Source organism: Lissotriton vulgaris, chromosome 3_1 (genome assembly GCF_964263255.1).
Source record: "Lissotriton vulgaris chromosome 3_1, aLisVul1.2, whole genome shotgun sequence".
In the NCBI taxonomy this organism is placed as follows: Eukaryota; Metazoa; Chordata; class Amphibia; order Caudata; family Salamandridae; genus Lissotriton; species Lissotriton vulgaris.
This window is the reverse complement of record NC_141689.1, coordinates 891,916,113-891,939,230: the sequence shown is the minus strand read 5'-3', so window position 1 is coordinate 891,939,230 and position 23,118 is coordinate 891,916,113. Positions and strand designations below refer to the sequence as shown.

At 46.5% G+C, this 23,118-nt stretch overlaps 1 protein-coding gene across 4 annotated transcripts in view; it reads left to right on the top strand.

Moving 5' to 3' along the window:
* SMARCA2 (SWI/SNF related BAF chromatin remodeling complex subunit ATPase 2) overlaps positions 1 to 23,118 on the top strand; it is a 1,892,118-nt gene that overhangs the window by 971,700 nt on the left and 897,300 nt on the right. For all 4 annotated transcript variants that reach the window (XM_086961220.1, XM_086961218.1, XM_086961217.1 and 1 more), the window contains exon 23: positions 20,778 to 20,824. In XM_086961220.1, the coding sequence (XP_086817346.1) occupies positions 20,778 to 20,824 (47 nt within the window). The remainder of the gene's footprint in view (positions 1 to 20,777; positions 20,825 to 23,118) is intronic.

Below are 23,118 nucleotides of genomic sequence, written 5' to 3'. Positions count from 1 at the left end.
CAGAAACATACAGTCACTGGATGTTGTCATCAGTGATGTCATCAGTGATGTCATTTGAGATGTCATCAGTGATGTCATCAGTGATGTCACTGACCATGTCATGAATGATGTAATATGTGACATCATCAGCAGTGGATTGCGGGTGCGCGATATATAGTTAGTGCAACTAACTATATATGGAATTTCAATGGTTTTGTGTGAGTAAAATAAGGTTTTGTAAATGCGAATTCCTAACTATATATGGTCTATAACCTATGGTTAAACATATGTGTGTGTATATATATATGTGTGTGTATATATATATATGTGTGTGTGTGTATATATATATATGTGTGTGTGTATATATATATGTGTGTGTGTATATATATATGTGTGTGTGTATATATATATATATGTGTGTGTGTGTATATATATATATGTGTGTGTGTGTATATATATATATATATATATATATATGTGTGTGTGTATATATATATTTGTTTTCTGACCGCGTCTGCTAGTGCCATTTGCAGCGCATAGGAAACTGAGGTTGAGTCATATATATATGTATATATATATACAAAAAACTCCCTCAAAAAGACGAAGCAGGAGCCCGGAGGGGAACGTGTCAGACAGGCTTTATTGAGTACGGAAACAGCTCCAGTGGCGGTGAATGCATTTCTTCTGCGCCCAACACCAGATGCAGTCTTCTTTGTGCATTCTATCCTGCTTCCTAAATGTGCTGACGTGGGTCCGCTCCTCCCCAAAGCAATGTTGCACACCTGTTGTAGGATGTTCCAATGTTCAGCACTACAACTCCCAGGATGCTTCATGTTGGCAGCAACTCAGGTAGGTGAGAGTGGGGGGAGGGTGAAAGTTAAAATCCCAACTGTGGAACCCAAATGGCAGGACACGATGATAGCCTTCACTGTCCCAAACTCAACGTGCCTGTCCTCGAGTCCCCTCGTACCGTCACAGCACCAGTAACCGAGAGTCCAATGAACAGGGGCTAAACTGCGGGAAGCACAATGCCCAAAGAGAGGTACAATACCTCAACTGCTCGGCGCCCCCTTGAAGAGAGGCGGGTACGGGAAGAATCCATCCCTGGAAAGCGTAGATGCCACGTCAGCACATTTAGGCAGCAGGATAGAACTCACAAAGATGACTGCATCTGGTGTTGGGCGCTGAAGAAGGCAAAAAGGCACATTTAAGAACCATTAGCACACGGTGACGCGTCAAACAGCCTTGTGCACGTTCAAATGAGGAACATACACAGACGCATCACACACACACACAATGACTCACCTGCTATCTTAGAGCTTACAGAAACCGAAGGGGCGGAAGTCTTTTGTAACGGAAATAAACTCTTCCATGTCTGTTATCACACGTAGGAGCAATTAGAGCCTCACAACAATAACGGGCCTCTTTCCTTTACTGAAATTGCAATGGAGTAAGGGCCTAGCTAAGCCACAAGTGAATCAGAGTGCATTACTTTAATTTTCAACAACTGTAAAGAATTTATTTACATTCCTTTGTTATTATTTTTTAACATGACTTGCACTTTTTTGAGACACCAACTCTTCCATGTCTACCAAAAGTCACATGTTACCTGTGTCACTCACCTGATCCTTAACAAGTCACTTTGCACTAGTATAAATATGGCTCATCATCATGGTGTAAGCAGATGTAGTGAACAAGGCGGACTTGTCCGCTGAAACGCGTCTGGTCGTTTTTTGGGAAATAAAAAACCTTTGATCTTCATCCACGGAGTCAGTGCCTGTTCTTTCTTATGCCAAACCAGGATTGGATGCATATATGTGTGTGTGTATATATATATATATATATATATATATATATATATATATATATCTGAAAGAGACACGTTAGTGATAGATTCCTTACCTTAGAATATCCCCAGGCGTCAGACTGGATCCAGATATTTATGCGTAGCAGTACCCTTGCGCGTCGGTAGGCGTCGTCTGTGGCTCCGCGTCTGTCGTCTGCGTCGTGGGCGCCGTGATGACGTCATCGGAGTACTTAGACGAGTCCTCCATGTGCTGACGCCAGTTCTTCTTTTTTCCGCGCCAGCAAGCGCAGATCTGGAAAAAGCAGTCCTTCTAGTCACTTTTTGACTAACTTTTTGGATCATTTTTGATCATCTTTTCGAAGTCGTATGACTCCGATCTGTGCCATAGGTATGCCTGGATTCAAGCACTGCGAGGATTGCGACCGCACGATGTCGGTCACGGATCCTCACCACTTGTGTTTAACTTGTCTAGGCGTCGACCACGTCGACAAGGCCTGCTCTGATTGCCGGGCCCTCTCTTCGAAAGCTCGTCAGTCGGCCCCGCGCCGCGAGAGGTCCTGGTCCCACGGGAGGTCGAGGGACAGGTCGCGGGGTCGGAGCCACCACAGCTCAGAGAGTCGGCACCACTCCTCCGGGTCGAATTCGTCGTCAGGTAAGAAGCACAAGAAGTCGAAGAGGCGTCATCGCTCTTCTGACTCCCCCTGACGCTCGCGCGACGCGGCCGGGGCTTCGGATGACACTGCCCGCGTGGCTCCGTCGGAGTCGCGGGCGTCACGTCCAGCCCCACACCCTCCGGTCCCTGGGCGAGAAGCGACGCCGGAGGACATTGAGCGCTTCCTCATGGCCATGAGGTCCCTCTCTCCTCCGACGGGCTCCGCGGGCCTTCGGGCCCAGCGGACCCGTCTGGGGCCCATAGTGGGTCTGGGGCTTCGGCCCAGACGCCGCCGGTGCCCCAGGGCTGCACGGTCCTGATGCCGCCGGCGCCTTCGGGCCCGGCGCCGCAGGGCCCAACGGTTCTGACGCCGCCGGCGCCTTCGGGCCGCAGCACCCCACTGGACCCGCTTGGGGATCTGGGTCGTCGCCGGTGGACCTTACGACCCCCCCGGCGTCGGTCCATCAGGTGTCACCTCCGGCGCCGTCCCCGATGCCTCCTTCGCTCCGTTTCCGACGTCGGAACGGCACCGCTGGGCACCGCTTTCGACGGCGCTTGGAGTTTTACATCAATAAACCGGCTCCATTGGTAGACACCCCTGAGTTTCAGGAGATTGGTGATGAGGAGTATTGGGAGGGGTCTGAGGACCCTCTGACCCGAGAGTGTCAGCCTCTAGAGGACTGGACAGGTGACCTTGGGGATGCCAGTGGTCTGGATACCTCTCCAGACACTGGTTTTGTCTCGCCTCCTACCGTGGCTTCGGAGCAGGGGGCAACATACGGTGTGGTGTTGATGAGGGCTGCCAAGACCTTGAGCCGTGAGCTCCCCGTCGCGGCTGTGAGGACTAACCTCCTCACTGAAGTCCTTAAACCGCAGTCATGCCCGACAGAGCCTCTGCTGCCGTTTAATGAGGCCTTGACCGACTTTCTTTTGGGCACTTGGTCCAGGCCCGCTACGGGTTCGCCCGTAGATAGGAACGTGGCCAGACGCCACCGCCCGGCCCCGGGCGACCCAGTTTTCCTGTCCACCCACCCCACCCCCGAAATCCTGGTCATCCAGGCGTCCACTTCCCAGACCGCATTCCCGTCGGCTCCGCCGGACAGGGAATCCAAGAGGTACGAGATGTATGGTAAAAAGGTCTTCTCCTCCCTTAGTCTGGGACTGCGGTCTTCCAACACCGCATGCCTCTTGGGAGGCTAAACCCACTCTCTGTGGGATACGGTCGCTGAATTGCTGCCAGAGTGTCCGTTAGAGGTACGGGCCAAACTCGGCCAAGCCCTTGTGGAGGGCCGGGATGCAGCCAGATATTCTATCCGGTGTGGGCTGGATACCACAGACTCACTAGGTAGAGCGATGGCAACGACGGTGGCAATTAGACGCCACGCCTGGATAAGGTCCTCCAACTTTTCGGCTGATGTCCAAAACACATTGATGGACATGCCGTTTGATGGCCGTCGCCTTTTTGGCGACAAGGCAGACCATGCGCTTGAGCGCTTTAAGGACTCAAGGGCTACGGCCAAGTCCTTGGGAATCTCGGCCCCTCGCCAGCAAATGGGAGCCTTTCGCTCCTTTCATGGCCAAGGAAGGGGTGCCCCCAAACGTGCTGCCAGCCACACGCCGCAGGCTAACATCCAGCGCGGTGGCGGCCGTGGATATCGCCGGTCCACACCCTCCCCCGCAGCATCCGCCTCTAAACCCTCCTAGTCCGTGCTTTTCAGCCCATGTGACGCCAGTGGGGGGGCCGGGTTCGCCATCACCACTCTCACTGGCGCCCTGTTACTTCGGACAGGTGGCTGCTGCAGATCGTCCGAAGGGGCTACTCCCTCCCCTTCGAGACGACCCCTCAAGCCATGCCACCGCAACACCACAGCGTATCGGGGGATCATTTGCGGCTTCTGCAGGAGGAAGTTTCGGCCCACTTGGCCGAGGTGGCCATCGAGCGCTTTCCTGGGCCAGAAGTAGGACGTAGTTGCTACTCCCACTACTTTCTGGTACACAAGAAGAGCAAAGGGGGCCTACGCCCTATCTTGGACCTACGGAACGTCAACGGCTTCCTCCGGAAGGAGAAGTTCAAGATGCTGACTCTGGCTCAGGTCTTAGCTGCCCTGTACCCAGGAGACTGGATGGTAGCGTTGGACTTGCAGGACGCTTATTTCCACATCCCTGTCCTGCCGGCCCACCGGCTAAACCTGCGGTTCACGGTAGGCCACGAGCACTTTCAGTTTACCTTGCTCCCCTTCGGCCTTACCAGCGCCCCACGGGTGTTCACGAAGGTGATGGCGGTGGTCGCAGCTCATCTGCGCAGGTTAGGGTTTCAGTCTTCCCTTACCTCGACGACTGGTTTTTGAAGGCGGGCTCGTCCCAGACAGTCGTCAGCCACCTCCAGACGACGGCAGACCTCTTGCACCAGCTGGGGTTCTCCATCAATGTGCCGAAGTCACACCTGTGCCCCTCTCAGAAGCTCCTTTTCATCGGAGCGGTTCTCGACTCGGCGCAGTTTCGTGTTTACCCACCCGAACAGCGGGTTCGGGATATACAGGCTCTGATTCCAATCTTTCAGCCTTTATCCCGAGTTTCGGTCAGGTTGACGCTGCGGCTTCTGGGGCTGATGGCTTCCTGCATCCTTCTGGCGCATCACGCCCTTTGGCGGATGTGGGCTCTGCAGTGGGACCTGAAGTTTCAGTGGGCCCAGCATCAGGGCAACCTGTCCGACCATGTCCTGATCTCAGAGAGCACTGCGAGACAGCTGCAGTGGTGGCTCACAGACTGCGATTGGGTCAGCGGCAGATCCCGTTCCCTTCCCCAACCGTAGCACGTAGTTGTGACGGACGCATCCCTCCAGGGCTGGGGAGGCCACATGGGAGAGACGGAGATCAGGGGTCTCTGGTCTCCGGTGGAGTCCCGGCTCCATATCAACCTTTTGGAGCTGCGGGCGATTCGTCTAGCACGGAAGGCATTCCTTCCCTCTGTCCGAGGGAGTGTAGTGCAGGTGTTCCACGGACAACACCACTGCCATGTTGTACTGCAACAAACAGGGCGGGTGGGGTCGTGGACCCTTTGCCAGAGTGTTAATTTCTAAGCCATGGCCCTCACAGAAGTCCGCAAAGCCATCAAGGACACATTGAATTCCCGTTGCGGACTTTGATAACAGCAGGGCGTCATCGGCGAACATAATGGCCGGCACCCTTTCAGCAGCCAATTTAGGAGCGTCAGAGTTGGTGACCCCATCCAGATGAGAGATTACCCCGTTGACATAGAGGCAAAACAGGGTTGGTGCAAGCACACAACCCTGTCTTGAAATGTGATTCTTGTCCCTAGGAAATGTCTATATTTTAGAATTTCCGGCTTTAAATTGTTCTGTATACTATGTATACTTGTTAAAATGTTTTTGATTCACCAGTTCGCCTCAAAAGCACGGAAAAATGGGTGGAACTGACGTCCGCACACCGACAAGGTCTTCTTATAGCTCCGATGACGCCACGCCATGTCGCTTTTTGATTTGTTCCATTGTGACGTCCTCCTTGATGTGGGAGAGCTAATGAGAAACGTTTCCGTGGAATACTGAGCTTGGGGTATTTGAAAAGGTGAGGAATCCACAGGCAGATGCTTTATCCACCAGAAAAAGCTTTACCAAAGGCAGGTAACTAGTTCGATTGGCTGCTTAAGGTGGACTTGCTACAGCTGGTATTGGACATCCTAAAGGTCACAACATTCTCACTGTTTGGCCTCGTTTTTCTTATCATAGTGTCCAAGTCTCACCTAGCGCTCTCTCAGTACCTTCTGTTCATAGGTGCAGTATCAGATACAACATTTGAGAGTCTTCTCTTCTACTCAGAGTATCCAGGACATTCAGGACATGATTCTGAAGTAGCAGGAGGGAGCTCATGTTTAAGTCTTGACAGTTTTTCGCTTGCTAAGTCTGCGGGCTTCCTGCACCTTATGGGTTATGCACAGACTGGCACATTGTGGGCTCTCCAGTGGTCCCTCCAGGTTACAACTTGGGCGCGATCTATCAGTACCATTGGAATCTCAATGACACTGGGACATTGGTGGTCGGTAGAGGAGAACCTGATGCAGGGGATGTCCTTTTGCCCTCAACCATGAGTGACTGTTATATTGGCGGACTCATCCACATTGTATTGGGTTGTACATCTGGAGGAGCTGGAGATGGGTCTTCGGTCTCCCGAAGAGCATATTCAGGACATGAACTTGCTCAGACTGCAGGCAGTTCTCCTGGCCCTGAAGCCTGTGTGCTTTCCCTTTGTGGCTGATCTTTCCAGATATTGACAGACAACACAACCACGATGTGTAATGTCAGCAGGCAGGAAGGTGTGGATGGTCTCATCTTCTCTGCTGAGAGACCCTCAGATTCAGGGTTTTGGGCAATGTGCTTGGGATCCTACAGGTTGCCAACCATCTGGCAGAGTCTCGGAAACACAGAGCTAGTAGCCTTAGTCTGCATCATCCTGCCTACCATGAGTGGCATCCCCAGCCATAGGTGGTATCAACGCAGATCTCCTCTCACTGTCAGGCAGGTTCTGTACCCCAACCTCCAGAGTCTTCACCTTCATGCCTGGAGATTGAGCGTGGGCGTCTGAGTTTCTTTCATCTGCCTCTGGAGGATGTCAACTATATGTTTCCAGTCTGTCACCCATCCACAAAATCAGTCTACTCTGGACAATGGAACCATTTTGTAGTGTGGGGTGCAGAGCCACATGCAGATTCTCTGAAGGCTTACCTGTCTGATATGCTGTGTTTTTCCTTTGCTTAGCCAAGCATGTGTGTGCATTGGGTGCTAGTAAAAGTTGTATTTCTGCTTTTTTCCTCTGTTGTCTTCTGAACCAATTATCCTTGTTCAAGACTTCATTTCTTTTAAGGTTTTTGAAGGAGCGTACATATGTTTCCCCCTAGCCACTTTGCCAGGCAACACTGGCATCTGAATTTGGTCTTCACTTTTGACGGGGGGAAATCTTATATCCCCTTCTTTCAGTTGTCAACTGTGCATGTTGAACTTGAAAACTGTTTTCCTTGTGGCCATGTCTTCAGTGCATTGCATCAGTGAACTGCAAGTGCTATTTATTCACCCTCCTTTCACCTATTTCCTCCCAGATATCTGGTTTTCGGGACTAAAGGGGCTTTCCTGTCTAAGGTGGTGAGCCCTTTCCATCTGGGACTCTCCATTATTCTTTTCACCTTCTTCCCTCCTCCCCTTCCCACCAAGGTATTCTTAGTTGTATGCCTTGAGCTGCACCCTCGGGCAGCAATATTGCAGTACATATTCTTAATGTTCGACCTATCCTATTCTTAAAATTCTTGTGGAATTTTTAGCTTTCTCCAAAATATTGCTGGAGTGAAGTTAAAATAGTAAACCTCTTAACATGTTTTGGAAAACTTTGCATTTCCCCCTAAATATTCTAGGTCTGGAGTTAGACAAATTAATTTGACCTCTCCGGGTGCATCTTCCCTGAAGATGCAACTGAGGACATGTAGCTACATCAGCTAGACCCTCAAAGGGCTAGCGACTGGACAAATTCGATCAGGTTTGACGACCAGCTGATATTTAGGCAACAAAAAGGACAAGGCTGCATATCCAGGGGTGGAAATGTTTTAATGTGGCAATAGGGGCTTCCATTCACACTTCTGCAAAGCACAATTGCTTGGATTCGAAAGTGAGAACAATGGCCATTTCGCTTGTTACATGCTGCTGGATTTCCCTGTTTGACCTGATGTGGTATCTATTCAGAATGTCCAAAGAGAAGATGAGGGTGCCAAGGTGCCAATGAATCTTACTCCTGATTGCATAGTCTATTCCATACCTGGTTCGATTGTGCCCCAAATTTCCCTGGCCATTGGCGAATCTGCAGCAGGTTGAAGCCTTTAAAGAAGCTATATTAGGCTATACAACACATTATTGGCACTCTTTCCATTCTTTCTGGTGCTCCTTTGGGCCCCAAGGATCCGTTGGACCTCCAGTCGGGTTACTGAAGTTGGATATGTCATCAGCTCTGCCTGTGCTCCTAGAACTCACTTCTGGTTCTGCACTGGCTCTGGTGCAAAAATCCATTCTGGCTCCAACATCTGCGTTGCTCCTTTCTCCACCAACACCCTTCCTGGAGTTGATCCTCTTATGACTCCAGAGTCTGACCTCAAGTGAAACTGCCTTGACCATGGTCGTGCCTTGACTCCGCTGTAGTCCACCCAGCCTCCGAAAGCTCTGATTCAAACAAAGCACTTCCTCATCCATAAGGCCTTCCACCGCCACTTCCTCACCTTTTGACTCAGATTTTTAACTACCACACTGTGGTATTTTCCACATAAAGAAGCAAACAGAGATAATCAAGATGTGAAGGTGGGTTTGTTAACCTCATCCACAGATCGACATCCAGCAACTGCCAGATGACAACATTGGGTTCTCAAACAGAATCAAGGTAATAAGTTCTATAAACTTAAAGGGGAAAGGTTGATATTCTTGAGGGAACAATGGAACAAGCATATCACACATCTCCCTTCCTAACAAAACAGAGATAAGAAAATAAATAAGGTCCTACAAATAAAATAGAAACACAATATTCTCTAAAAGACAACTTTTAAAATAAAACAGTACATGGAGCTAAACATAGTCTTTCAAATAAATAGGAGCTCTACGTATCCTTTGACTCCTCTTGTGAGAAGACAAAAACTCAGAACTATTATAAGAACTGTTGTTAACACGAAGAAACTTGCTATAAGACGGATTGCTGTGGAGAGATGCATCATGAACAAATGAACTAGGGTCAACCACAACAACACGACTCTTATTCCACATTCTCCCATCTTCTGTCTTAACAGCATTTCTTAAAACCTTAACAACAGCTCTTACATCAGTGTATTTTGACTAAGGTTTGTACCCTACAGGAGTCTTAATTTTAACATAGTCACCAACTTTAACATCCTGAAACGCAACACCTTTACGGTTATCAAAATATTCTTTACGAGCACATTGTTTGTTTAGCTCTCTACTTCTCCACTCACCAATCCCATTATCCACCAAACCCTTATTGTTCTTCATCCACCCTGGACACCACAACGTATTTGGAACTCTCCCCTAGAATAACTCAAAAGGAGATCTTCCAGTTGACGAATGGGGAGCAACTCGATAAGCATAAATCCTGTCTTGAAGAGTTGTCTTCCAATTCAAACCAGAAGACCGAGCCAACTGTATAGACTTCTTAAGAGTTCTGTTGACTCTTTCAATGGCACCGTTGGTTTCCCGATGATATAGGAACATCTCTTATGCATAATTCCACATTTTTAAAAAAAATCAGAAAACAAAGAAGAACAAAATTGAGGACCATTATCAGACAATAAACTGTTTGGAAAGCTTTCCTTGTTGAACACACCTTCCAAAAACCTAATCACAGAATTAGAGGTAATCTCACTCACTGCAGAAACTTTTATCCACCTTGAATAAAGATCCATGAGAACAATCAGATAGGGGGTATCAGAAACTCCAGATAATGTACCTAAAATATCAATGGAAACCTCATCCCAAGGGTGATTCGGTAGCACTCTTTTAACCATGGGCATTTGTCTCGTCTTGAGGATCTTGTCACTAGCACAGCACTCCACACAATCCCTGACTAACCTTTCTATTTCAAGATCCATACCAGGCCACCAGAATTGCAAACGAAGTATCTCCTTAGTTTTCACAATACCCAAGTGGCCAGAATGAGCATGTGACAGTAATTTGTTTCTGATACCAAGAGGAGGAACAAGTTTAGTTCCACGAGTTAACAAACCCTCCGTAACAGAAAGTTCATCCGAAACCAATAACCAAGGTTTTTCCAAGCGAGAATTACTCTTCAACAAAGACATAACACAACAAATCTCAACATCCTTCTCCAACTCCTTCATCCACTCAGATTCTTCAATTGCCCCATCAGTAACCTCACATACATTAATGTTTTCATCAAAACCAACAGCATCATCCTCTTGAACATTGTCCTTATCTACCAATCTAGACAAACAATCTGCAGATTTATTAATTAGACCAGGAATGTACTCAACCTCAAAATCAAACTCCTGTAAAGAAACAACCCATCTTCTAATTCTTGAAGATATAGCATCCAAACCTTTTTTTAAGAACACCTCTCTCAACGGCTTGTGATCAGATAGAATGCAAATCTTTGAACCCCAAATCAAATTTTTAAACTTTCTTAATGCCCAAAAAATTGCAAGAGCTTCTTTCTCTATCACAGAGTAGTTTAGTTCTGAGCCTTTAAGACCCCTAGATGAGCAACAGATAAGAGAATCACTACCATCCTTTCTTTGTACCAACACAGCCCCAAGACCTTTGTCACTTGCATCTGTAAATAAAACAGTGGGAAGACCAGGAACAAAAGCATGAAGAGAAGGAGCTTTTCTTAACTCTTTCTTGATACAAACAAATTCACTCATGCACTCAGGTGACCATTCAAAAACCACGTTCTTAGCTGTCAACTTTCTCAAATTATGAGTCTTGTCAGCAACATTTTTTATAAACTTACCATAAAACTCTACCATGCCAAGAAAAGAGAGTAACTCCTCCTTATTAACAGGTTCTTTTACTTTTGTCAATAGTTTCAACTAGATCCTTTTTTGGAAAAATACCTCTACCAGTAATGCGATGTCCTAGGTAATTTACTTCTTCTACTCTAAACTTTCACTTAGCTTTTTTAAGAGACATTCCTGCCTCATCCAAACGTATTAACACAGAACGCACACGTTTATCATGCTCTTGAACATCTTTTCCATAAATTAAAAGATCATCTTGATAACACTTCACACCCATCAACCCCATCAAAATTCTTGCCATAATCCTTTGAAAAACTGAGGCTGCTGAAACTGAACCAAAAGGCATCCTCTTAAATTTAAAAGTGCCCATAGGTGTAATAAAGGCAGTCAAATCTTGGGAGGACTCATCTAGTTCCACCTGGTGGTAAGCGGAAGCTAAATCAAGAGTGGTGAAATACCTCGCCCCTTCCAGTGTACTAACCATCTCATCAATGTTGGGAAGAGGAAATCTATCTACAACAACTTCTCTATTTAAAGATCTTAAATCTATGCATAAGCGAATTTCTCCTGTCGGTTTCTTAACAATTACAACAGGAGCAAGCCATTCAGTTGCTTCAACAGGCACTATTATCCCATTCGTTACCAGTTTCTCTAATTCTTCTTGAACCTTGGTTTGTTCCATCAACGGAATCCTCCTTACTATTGCTGTAACCGGAACAGTGTCATTTTTCAACTTAATGTAATGTTTGTACCCACGTAAACATCCCAAGCCTTCTCCAAATACATTTGGGAATTGTATCGCTAAGGTATTGGCCAAATTATCACTACTCTTTACTGAATCAGAATCAATAACTTCTTGAATTTGAACTTGTGGAGAAGCATTCGGATCAAGTTTTACTCCAAGTTGGCGTTGATGAAGCCACCCTAACAGTGCATCACCTTTTTTTGCTACATAGACTTTGCCAACAATGATGTGACTACCCAACTCTATCTCAGCCATAAAGAAACCTAACATTCTAATCGGTTTGTCACTATAACCTAAAGGAGAAATATCACATTTCAACAATTTCACCTTTTTGCTAAAATTTTCGTTAAACAACTTCTCATCAATTATTGTTATTTTTGAACATGAATCAAATTTGAAATTTATCATTGTATTATCAACAGAAACAAAATGAGAAGGATGATCAGACTTGTTAGAAGACGGATTGCTGTGGAGAGATGCATCATGAAAAAATGAACAAACCGATCTTAATACTGGTTGAGACCATTTCTTCTTAAAATTATCACCCTTATTCATTTTTGTTCTACAAAATTTAGCATAATGTCCTCTTTTACCACATTGGTTACAAACAACTTTTAGAGCAGGACAAATAGGTGAATTAGCCAGATGAGTGACTTGTCCACACCTAAAACACGAAAACGTATTACTCATACTAAGATTAGAAGTGCTCGGAAAAGTATTTTGTTTTTCCTGTATTACTATATTTTCTTGTTTTTTAAGTTGACAAATAGTTTCCTCTACTTTTGTTTCTTCTTTTGTGTCTGAAGAAAATGGCTTCTCTTTCTCCTTCTTCAATTCACCAACACACTTTGTCATATGTTCAACTTGTTTCGCAATTACTAAAACTTCTTCGAGTGGAGGTTCATCTTTAAGCCAAAGTTCTTTCCTTATGTCATCATGCGCACACCTGAGGACAAACTGATCTCGAATCCTTTCATCTAAGGTCTGTCCAAAATTACATTTTCATGTCCCAACTGCCGCTGCGAAGACCACACTTCGTTTTTTGTTTTAATCAGCCGCTGGAGGAAAGCAGGGATTGGTCCTGTGTCGTCCTGTTGAGGTTATCAGCCAATCGTCGCCAAATAAATGTGGTATTTTCCACATAAAGAAGCAAACAGAGATAATCAAGATGTGAAGGTGGGTTTATTAACCTCATCCACAGATCGACATCCAGCAACTGCCAGATGACAACATTGGGTTCTCAAACAGAATCAAGGTAATAAGTACTATAAACTTAAAGGGGAAAGGTTGATATTCTTGAGGGGAACAATGGAACAAGCATATCACACTGACAATGACTATGGTGATGATGGGGGTTATTTGCCCCCACACTATGATTATGATATCTATATGGACTTACAGGAAGCTAGTGGGCTGGATACCTCCTTTGACAAAGGGTTGGTTTCACCCCTTGGACACACAACAGAGGAGAATGCATTATTTACCATAGTGAGTAGGCATGCAACGGAGATCCTGAACCTATAGCTGCCTTCCGTTGAAGTCAATATAAATTTCCTTAGTGAGATTTTGCACCTTGGACCTGCCTCATCTGATCCCTTACTTCCATTTAGTGAAGTCCCTTATGGCACCTGGGCAAAGCCTTGCTCTTGCCCACTGGTGAACAGGCAGGTGGCTTTACGCCACAGACCAATGCCAAGGCCCTGAACTTCCTTACGTAGCACCTAACGCCTGAGATTTGTGGTCCAAGCTTCCACCAGCAAAGTCAATCCTAATGTGTCTCCCCAACCCCTCCAAACAGGAAATAGAACAGGATTGAGGCATTCAGGAAGCAGATGTTATCTTCCATCAGCTTGGTGTTGAGGTCAGTCAATATGGTCTGCCTATTAGGCTGCTATATGCCCTCTCAGAAATGGCCAGCAAGATCTTTCCAGCGGTCCCGGAGGAGTTTCAGGAATCTTCGGCTCAAATCATTCAGATTGGCTAGGATGCATCGAAAAATGTGTCACTAAGGCTGGTCTTGATACTCCTGACTGCTTGGAATGTGTGGTGGGCACTAGTGTGGTGCTCCACAGCCACTTGTGGATGAGATCCAACGGTTTTTCTGAGGAAGTGTAGGCATCTCTAATGGATATACCTTTGCAGTACCACCGCAGTCCCGGCATGAGGTACTGCAACAATTAGGGAGTAGTGGGGGTCCTGTGCCAAGAGGCTGTGCCTCTGGAATTTGCTGGAGAGTCAGGTTATCTCCCAGATTATGAACCACCTAGTGAGATCTTAAAACACCAGGGTGGACCAACTCAGTTGGCAATACCTTGCACATCCCGAGGTGGTCCAGGACATCTTCCGACATTGGGGATAGCCCTGACTGGATCCTTTTGCCACAATCAAGAAAGTGCAGTTTCAAAACTTTCGGTCATAGGAGCCTCATAATGCTCTCTATTTGAGCTCCATTCAGGCTAGAGTGGAGCACGGGACACCTGTGCTCCTTTTCACCACTGGTTCTCCTGCCCCAAGTTCTAAAGATGATCAGGAACGACTGCTCCCAAGTCATTCTAGTGACTCTGGATTGAGCCAGCCAGTAGAGTGTGGTACCCGCAACCTGTGGACATGAGCATCTGTCCTTCCATCAGGCTGCTGCCTTGGAAGGTTCTTTGTGAAGGAGCAGCAGGGCAGGGTTCTGCACCCGAAACTGCGCAATCTACACCTCAGTGCGTGGAGTCTGAGTGGTGGCAGTTGATTGTATTTGATCTACCTCCTGAGGTTGTGGAGGTCCTCCTTTTAGCTGGGCATACCTCTACAAAATCTATTTTTGTAGGGCGCTGGAACAAATTTGTAACATAGCATGGAGTCCACGGTGCACATACCCCTACAGTTAAACTGTTGTATTTTCTTGTGTTTGTTTTACCTTTGCCCCAGCAATGTCGTTCAGTGGCCACCTTTACAGGTTATTTGTCAGCCCTTTACGCCTTGCGGGACCAAATGCCCTGGTTTAAACCACCTATTGTGATGCAGTTTATTATAAATTTGACATATGGCCCCTCACAATCTGTGATGGCACTGTGGAATCTTAATTTAGTTGTGCTGTTTCTCATGTGTACCCCCTTCGAGCCAATGGTAGCTGCTTATTGTGTCTTCTGAATCTCAAACCCGTCATCATCATTGCGAATACCGCAGAATGTTGCCTGAGTAAAGTTCCAAGCTAGCTCGGTGCAGCTGTTCTACACCAAATTATTCTCCAGACAAAATGGTGTTGAGGACCACTGCAGTCTTTTTGGCTAAAGTTGTGATGCCTTTTTACATTGGGCAATCCTTCACCATCCCAGTGTTGTTTGCCACACCTCACCCCTTGAAAAAGGAGAAGAGACTCAACTGGCTAGACCCAAAAAGAACCTTGAACTTTTATATTGATCATGCTAAGGTTCACCGTAGGACAGACCACTCTATGTAGGGTTCCCTAAGGCAAAGACTATCGGGTGGTGTTCTTTGGGGACAAGAAATGTAATGCAGTCCAGGAAAGAACTCTGTCAAGGTGGACTGTCTTCCGCATTGACATCTACTCTGCACTGACCAAGTAGCAGTTTCTGAAGAGGGCTCATTCCACCTGGACTGGAGCTGTTACCGCTGCATTATCACTCAAAGTGCCTGTTCTTGACATCTGCCTGGCCAAGACATGGGCATCAATGCACACTTTTACAAATCACTGCATTGCCAACTGGGCCCAACGGGAGGGGTATTCATTTTTTTTTATATATCTTTATTGTTCTGCATTATCTGTCACAGTATTACAACAATTTAAATCATAGAGGGTGGACTCTGCCCATAACATACTGTATATGAAAGGATATGAGGAAAAGAAAGAATGCAGTTTTCTTTATACATACATATAATCTCGTGCAATAACGTAAACCCCCACTCCCACAACTTTCCATCGCACTCAGTTTGTTTTAATCGTACACTGTATACATGCCTGGGCTAGCGACATTTGTTACATTAACATCCTCACCTTTCTCCACCTATATTGTCTACGTTATCTACAGTTATCTCCAATAAATACTGCACTCATCAGTGTGCGATTATAACGGGGGGGGGAGTGGACATATTGCTCTGTGCCTCAACACCACTATAGTCCCTAGCAACGACACAACGTGCCTTCAACTACTCGGTGACATCAAATGCTTCAAGAAGTAATGTCTGCCATTCCATTGATTTGTGTGTCTAAGGCAATCCCCTGCACTCCTCCCTCTGCAGTTCAGCTTCTTCTACTTTCCCCCACCATGCCACTTCCCCATGCCAGTCCATAGGGTTAGGGGGTCTGGTAGACTTCCAGCGTGTGGTTACTGTTCTTTTAGCCAAGAGGAGGGCCAAATCCACGAACCGTGTTGAAGGACTTTTCCTTTTTTCTTTAGGGCCTAGGCCTAGTATACAATATTGCTGGGAGGCGTACGGTCTTGCGGGGGCGATCGTATTCAGGGCCTTATGTTCCCCAATAATGACCCAATCTGGGACATGACCACAATATATGCAGCAAATCAGCATTCGATACCAAGCACCGAGGACATGTATCAGCAGCACCAGGGAACATAATATGCAGCCGGTGCAGGGTAAGGTACGCCCTGTGCAGAATCATTAATTGTATGAACTTACATTTAGGGTTCCGTGATACCCGCTTGGGGAATTTCAGTATCTTGTCCCATTCCTTATCACTGAACACTCGTCCCATGTCCCGGTCCCATCTTTCCCGAATGGGTTGTAAGGAGATCGCCCTGCCAGCGCGTATCCCATTCGCCAACCATTTCGTCAGGTGACTTCCATTCCCCATTAAGTATTGCATGGTGAGGAGCGAGTTTGTAGATGTCTCAACTCCATCCCGCGCCCAGGTTGTGCTAATGTAGTGTGTTACGTGTGCATGCAGTAAAAACAAAGCATCAGGAGTCTGGTGTGCTCATGCAAATTCCACATAGGTCATGAGCCTGCCATCGGCAAAGAAGTCACCTATATTTGCAACGCCTGAATCATTCCACGGCTGGAGCGCGCACTCCGTAAGTATCCCTGACCTGAGGGGCAGCCCAAGTAATGGTACGGTGGGTGCATAAGGGGTCTTTGTGCCTGTGTATCTAATAGCGCTTTTCTAGAAGCTAATTGCGAGGCGCAGTAAGTGTGGTGTAACTAGGGGAAGAGTGATACCCGGTAATAACAGTCTATGTATGGTTCCCCGGTCTCTGTCAGCTATGGTCACATTTATCTCATGGAGATTACGACCTGCCAGCCAGTAAGCCAACCATTGCAGTTGACAGGCATAGCTATATGTCGCCAGATCCGGGACTCCCATACCTCCTTGTGAGGTCGGTAATTGTAATTTAGCGAGGCTAACTCGACGTCTCCCTGAGCCCCAAATCAGCTCTGTCAACATTGTGTTCATCAATTTAAAGGTGCTCACCGGTATTAAGAGCGGGAGGTTCGTGAAGAAGTATATGAAGTGGGGCACTACCACCATTTTGGAAATGGTTATCCTCCCTGCTATCGACAGCGGCAGAGTGGTCCAAAATTGTATTTAAGCTTTAAGGGCTGTAAGCGCCATGCCCAGATTGCCATCCAGGAGGTCTCGCGTGTCACGGTATATTTGTATCCTAAATATTTAAATGTTGTGGGCGCGATCTGAAACCTATGCGGGGGAAACTGCAACTGAGCATCCCCTGCTGTGCCACTAAAAAAATATCCATAGGATTTAGACTCGTTTATAGTCAGCCCAGATATTTCACTGAATGTTTCAAAGATGGTGGGTATAGGGGCGAGGCTGTCCGTCATGTCCTTAATGTATAATATGATGTCGTCCGCATATGCCGACACTACATGCGTTATGTGGTTACGTGTTATTCCCCGCGGTGCAGCTAAGGCACGGAGCCTATGCAGTAAGGGCTCCAGTGCCAAAATGAAAACTAGGGGTGATAGTGGGCATCCCTGTCGCGTCCCTCTAGCTATCGTGAACCGTCCAAAAATACATCTGTTGGTGCTGACTCGTGCCGTTGGATTGCAGGTACAAGAGGCCTACCCATGACAAATATGCAGATGGTACACCAAAATGCGCCAATGCGGCAAACATATGATCCCAGCGCAGGGAGTCAAATGCCTGCTTTAAATCTAAGGAGACTCAACCCTCCACACCACTTCGTGCATCATCATGCAGCATTATTCGGCTAAATCTCCTAAGATTGAGCGCCGTGCTCCTTTCCGGCACGAAACCGCACTGTTCTGTATGTATAAATGTTGGGATACAGTGATTCAGTCTTATAGCTAACAGCTTACTAAGAATTTTATAGTCTGTGTTTAGTAATGACAGCAGTCTATAATTTGGTATGTGCAATCCGTCCCTACCAGGTTTTAAAAGGGAGACTATTAGTGCCTGGAAGGTCGTAGGGGGCAGGGCACTAGTCGCTAGTGATTCTTGATATAGGAGATGCAGCTGTGGGACTAATAAGTCAATAAACGTAATATAAAACTCAGCCGGTAAACAGTCAGTCCCAGGGGTTTTATTGCGTGGCAAGGCTTTAATTGCATGTCTGATTTCTGCCGTCGTGATGAGGCGCGTTAGGTCATCCTGCTGCGTGGACGTGAGTTGGGGAAAAGGTAGGTTCTCAACAAAGGAGTCAAAAATCATGTTCTGCATCGGTGGGTGTGGGCCGTATAGGTGTGAATAATAGTCTCTAAAGGCGGTATTTATGTCCAATTGGGTAGTGGCCATTCCTCCCGACTGATCATGCACTTCCACTAAGGGGCTATAGATGGGTGCATTATGCACCATGCTTGCTAGAAATGGGCCCGATTTGTCGGCCTGAGTGTGCTGTTTAGATGTGTATTCCCTATAATCAATGATCTGGAGCTCCTCCAGTAGCTCCGCGTGTTGTATATGAGCCTATTGGAGTTGGGTGAGCTGTTCATTTGTACCTGCAGCCTCACTTTCCAGCATAGTCAACTTGCCCTCTACCTCCGTGAGTTTTTCCACCACAGACTGACGCATACTTATTTTAGTGCCTATGGCCACTCCCCTTATGGTTGCCTTAAAGGCGTCCCATTATATTTGTCTGGTGCTAGCTGTGCCTGCATTCTCATTAAAGAACGCTGTTATGGCTTCCGAAGTAGTTGCTCTAAAGACCTGATCCTCCAGTACCTCTGATGGTAGACGCCAGGTTGGGATTGGGGTTGGGATCCTCCCCCATTGTAATGTCATCTCTACTGGGTTGTGGTCAGACAGTGTCTTCCCCATATGATTTGCCGAGCTAATGGACCCCAATAATTTAGTCGAACAGAAAAAGCGATCTATTCTGGTATGTAGCCTGTGTGGCGGTGAGTAAAAAGTATACTCCCTATGTCCTGCATGTTTGATTCTCCAAGCGTCTCTCAGTTCCCAGCACTCCGCCCAATGCGCTAATGCCTCCGACTGCTTTCTGCTGTCGGTGGCGTGCAGTGGGGGGTGAGACCTATCTAGTGAGATATCTAGGACCGCATTGTAGTCTCCCCCTAGGATCCATCCGTGTTCAGACCAGTCTGATAACACTCTGCTAAGGTAGGTAAGGAACTTCGCTTGCTAAGTATTGGGGGCGTAGACGCAACCCAGCAGCAAAGGGAGGCTGTCTAGTAGCCCATGTACAAACACATAGTAACCCTCCTTATCTATCCGTTGCTCTATTAATTTAAAAGGAACTGAGTTCCTCATCCAAATAGCAGCCCCTCTAGAGAAGGCTGAGTATGTGGTGGCAAATAATTGACCCTTCCACTTCCTATGTAGTTTAGACCCTTCCGCCCCATTTAGGTGGGTTTCTTGCAGATATACAATGGAGATCTTTCTCCTGTTCAATTGTGCCAATATTCTATGTCTTTTATACACCGAGCCCATTCCACGCACGTTCCAGGTGCAGATCGTATATTTGTTATGTGTCGTCATTGTGAGGAGATGGTGAGTGCGTTGCCCATCACCTGAGCTCTGTAGGACAGTACTATGTATGAACTGAGTGCTTTAACTATATCAAACTTCCCAACTCTAAGGTCCACACACATAACAACGGGAGGGGTATTTTACCTGTTTGCTGCAGGACTTGTTGGTGGACGCCCACTGCACTGGTCCTCCTCCTTGGAAAGTACTGCTTTGGTTTCTTTCCTAAAGGGGAGGAATCTTCCATTAAAAGAACAAGTTACTTAGCTTCAGTAATGCTCTTTCTGGTATATAGTCTTATCTAACCGCAGATTACTCACTGCCCTCCCTCTTCTCTGTTCTGAGGAGTGGTCTTCTTTAACCATCTAAAAAGTTCCCAAATGAGAGATGTGCAAGCAAGCTGGTATTGACAATGGTCTTGTGCTCTGCATTCAAGGATGCAGAAAGAGTCAATAAAAAACTGGCATTGGTTGGTTCACAGGGTGGCACCTATATGTGTCTCCGCTTCGTCACTTTCGAAGTGGAACAAGGACATCTCAACTAGCAGTGTGCGGGAGCACTGCTGTGTAATTATCCAGATACAATCTGGTGTCTGGGGAATATTCTAAAGGTGAAGAATCTGCCATTAGATAACGTATCTACCAGAAAGAGTGTTAAAAGAGGTAAATAACTTGTTCATTAGGAGTTAAATTGAAGCACAAATTTGGCATGTTTACCACGGAAGTGACTACACCGACCACAATTCATTAGGACATCATTATTTCTGCTTTTTCTACCTGTAACTGTGATGTAATAATTTAACTATGCAAGATTCATCTGTGAAATATACAGCTATAAGAGCCATAATGCTTAGAGAGACCAGAAAAAGGAAGTGCTATTAAAGATTAGGCACACATTTGACAGATATTGACATTTGTTTATTAGATTGTTACCAAGACCCGCTTTTTGGCTTTTCAAAATACATCCGATGAATTTGAAGCTTTGCTTACATTTAATATTCGTTAACATTTTAGTAGGTCTACAGTTAGATTTTAGTTCTCTGTTGATATCACCTTTCCTATTTGCTGTATGGTGTACAACATACCAAAGTCGGAGGAAACAAACTATATAAACTACTTTTGGTTATATTTTGCAGGAATCCTTTGCTGAACATTTGGGCTACTCAGATGGAATGATCAATGGGTAAATGTATGAATTTATGCAATATTTCTTTAGACTGCGTTGTTTTATTTATTACATTTAGATAGACAATGTTTTGCACACAACCGCATTGGAAAAGCTTGATCGGATTTTTCTTTCAAGGTATATTAACTTTTTAGTGTACTATGTCTGCATATCTATTTGCCTGATTAGAGGGTATGTTTACTTGTTTTTCCCCTGAGGCGGAAGCCGGGGGCATTTCTCTATTTCTAATTTTTAAAAACGGACCTTTATGTGAGAGTGTATGAATTTAAACCTTTAAAACTGTATGCGTGGTGATTCAAGACTTGTGTACAGTCGCACTGACCGACACTTTTAAAATTTGTATATATTTTAATTGTGGCTTCTTAAAAATCGGACACTGACCGCCTGCCTGTTTTGACGAGATTTCTTCGTCGCAGTGGTCCCGATCTTCATCCTTTCACCGGTGCAGCCGAGCACAGCGCTCTTGCCGGCTGGGAAAAGCGGAACCGCCATCTTGGGGGGAGGCAGGGTAGCGCTCCAGCTCCTGGACGCCTCCCGCCCTCCCTCACTACATAAGGAGTCTCGGCGATAGCTCAAACAGATTACTTGTTTTTCCCCTGAGGCGGAAGCCGGGGGCATTTCTCTATTTCTAATTTTAAAAAACGGACCTTTATGTGAGAGTGTATGAATTTAAACCTTTAAAACTGTATGCGTGGTGATTCAAGACTTGTGTACAGTCGCACTGACCGACACTTTTAAAATTTGTATATATTTTAATTGTGGCTTCTTAAAAATCGGACACTGACCGCCTGCCTGTTTTGACGAGATTTCTTCGTCGCAGGGGTCCCGATCTTCATCCTTCCACCGGTGCAGCCGAGCACAGCGCTCTTGCCGGCTGGGAAAAGCGGAACCGCCATCTTGGGGGGAGGCAGGGTAGCGCTCCAGCTCCTGGACGCCTCCCACCCTCCTCCCACCCCCAGCAAGACATGGATAAAAGGAAGGGGCTCTCCCGTCCGCGCCCGTCCGCGCCGGACCCGCGCCCAGCGCCAGTCCCCCTGCCTCTCGTTCCCCTTTGATCACCTGGTCCTCAGAGCAACTTGTACTCCTACGGCGCAACACATGTAATCCGCCTAAATATTGTAATCCCCACAGCTTGGACACCTTCTCTTATTCGTGTCTTTGCTGTAACCATCACATTCCCGCCTTTATTAAACGGTTTCCACCACCCAATACTGGCGCTCATTGCTCTTCACTATCTACCTTACATGCTGCCATAATTAACTGCCGGTCTCTTCCTGCACACGCTTCGGACATTTGGCTGCTGTTAGATACTCACAAGTGGGACATATTATTTCTCACAGAAACGTGGCTAAAAGACTCATCCATGCCAGACATCTACTTGGCCACTCCCCCTGGTTTCCGATTACTAGGCATTAATCGAGATAACACCAAACCTGGAGGGGGTCTCGCGATAATTGCAAAATCCCACCTTACACTGAGCACTACTAAAATTGCTAACCTCGGTCTTATCGAGGCCATGTATTTTACAATCAAAGACGCCGCATGCACTATTTTTGCCGGTATCCTGGTATATAACCCCCCTCCCGTTACTGCATCCTCTCTCAATGCCTTGATGCACTCCATTGCGGACTTTTCCCTCAAACACTCGCACTTTACAGTGTTGGGAGATTTTAACCTTCATATTGATAACCCTTCCTCTGCTCAAGCCTCTTCAATTCTGGAAACCCTACAAGGACTTACCTTGTCCCAATTAGTTAAAGGTCCCACGCATAAAGCTGGTCATACACTTGATCAGATTTTTTCAAATCACCCTGGCATTACTGTTCTTCCTTCACGTCCCCTTACATGGTCTGATCATTTCCTTATCCCCTTTCATATCGCCAGGCCTCCCCTTCCCCCTCCCTCTTCCCTTAACAGAGACAGTGGTCGTAAATGGACCAAGGTTACCTGCGAGGCTATTGATTCCCGATTTCAGTACCACTTTAATCAGACGGAAGATCTGGACAAGGAAACGGCAAGATACAATTCTGCCCTCACCTCAGCACTTGATTCCATTGCTCCTCTCGCTCCCATGGCGTCTGCCAGATCTCGCCCTTCGGCCCCCTGGTTCTCCCCTTTGTTACGTGAGGAAAAAAGTAAATGCAAAAGGATGGAACGCAAATGGCGCCAGAATTATGATCCAGTGGCTAAACTGGCTTATAAATCTGCTTTAAATAAATTTCAAACGCTCAAACGCTCCTCCATGAGAACATATTTCTCAAACCTCATTCAACAGGCGCAGAACTCGTCCA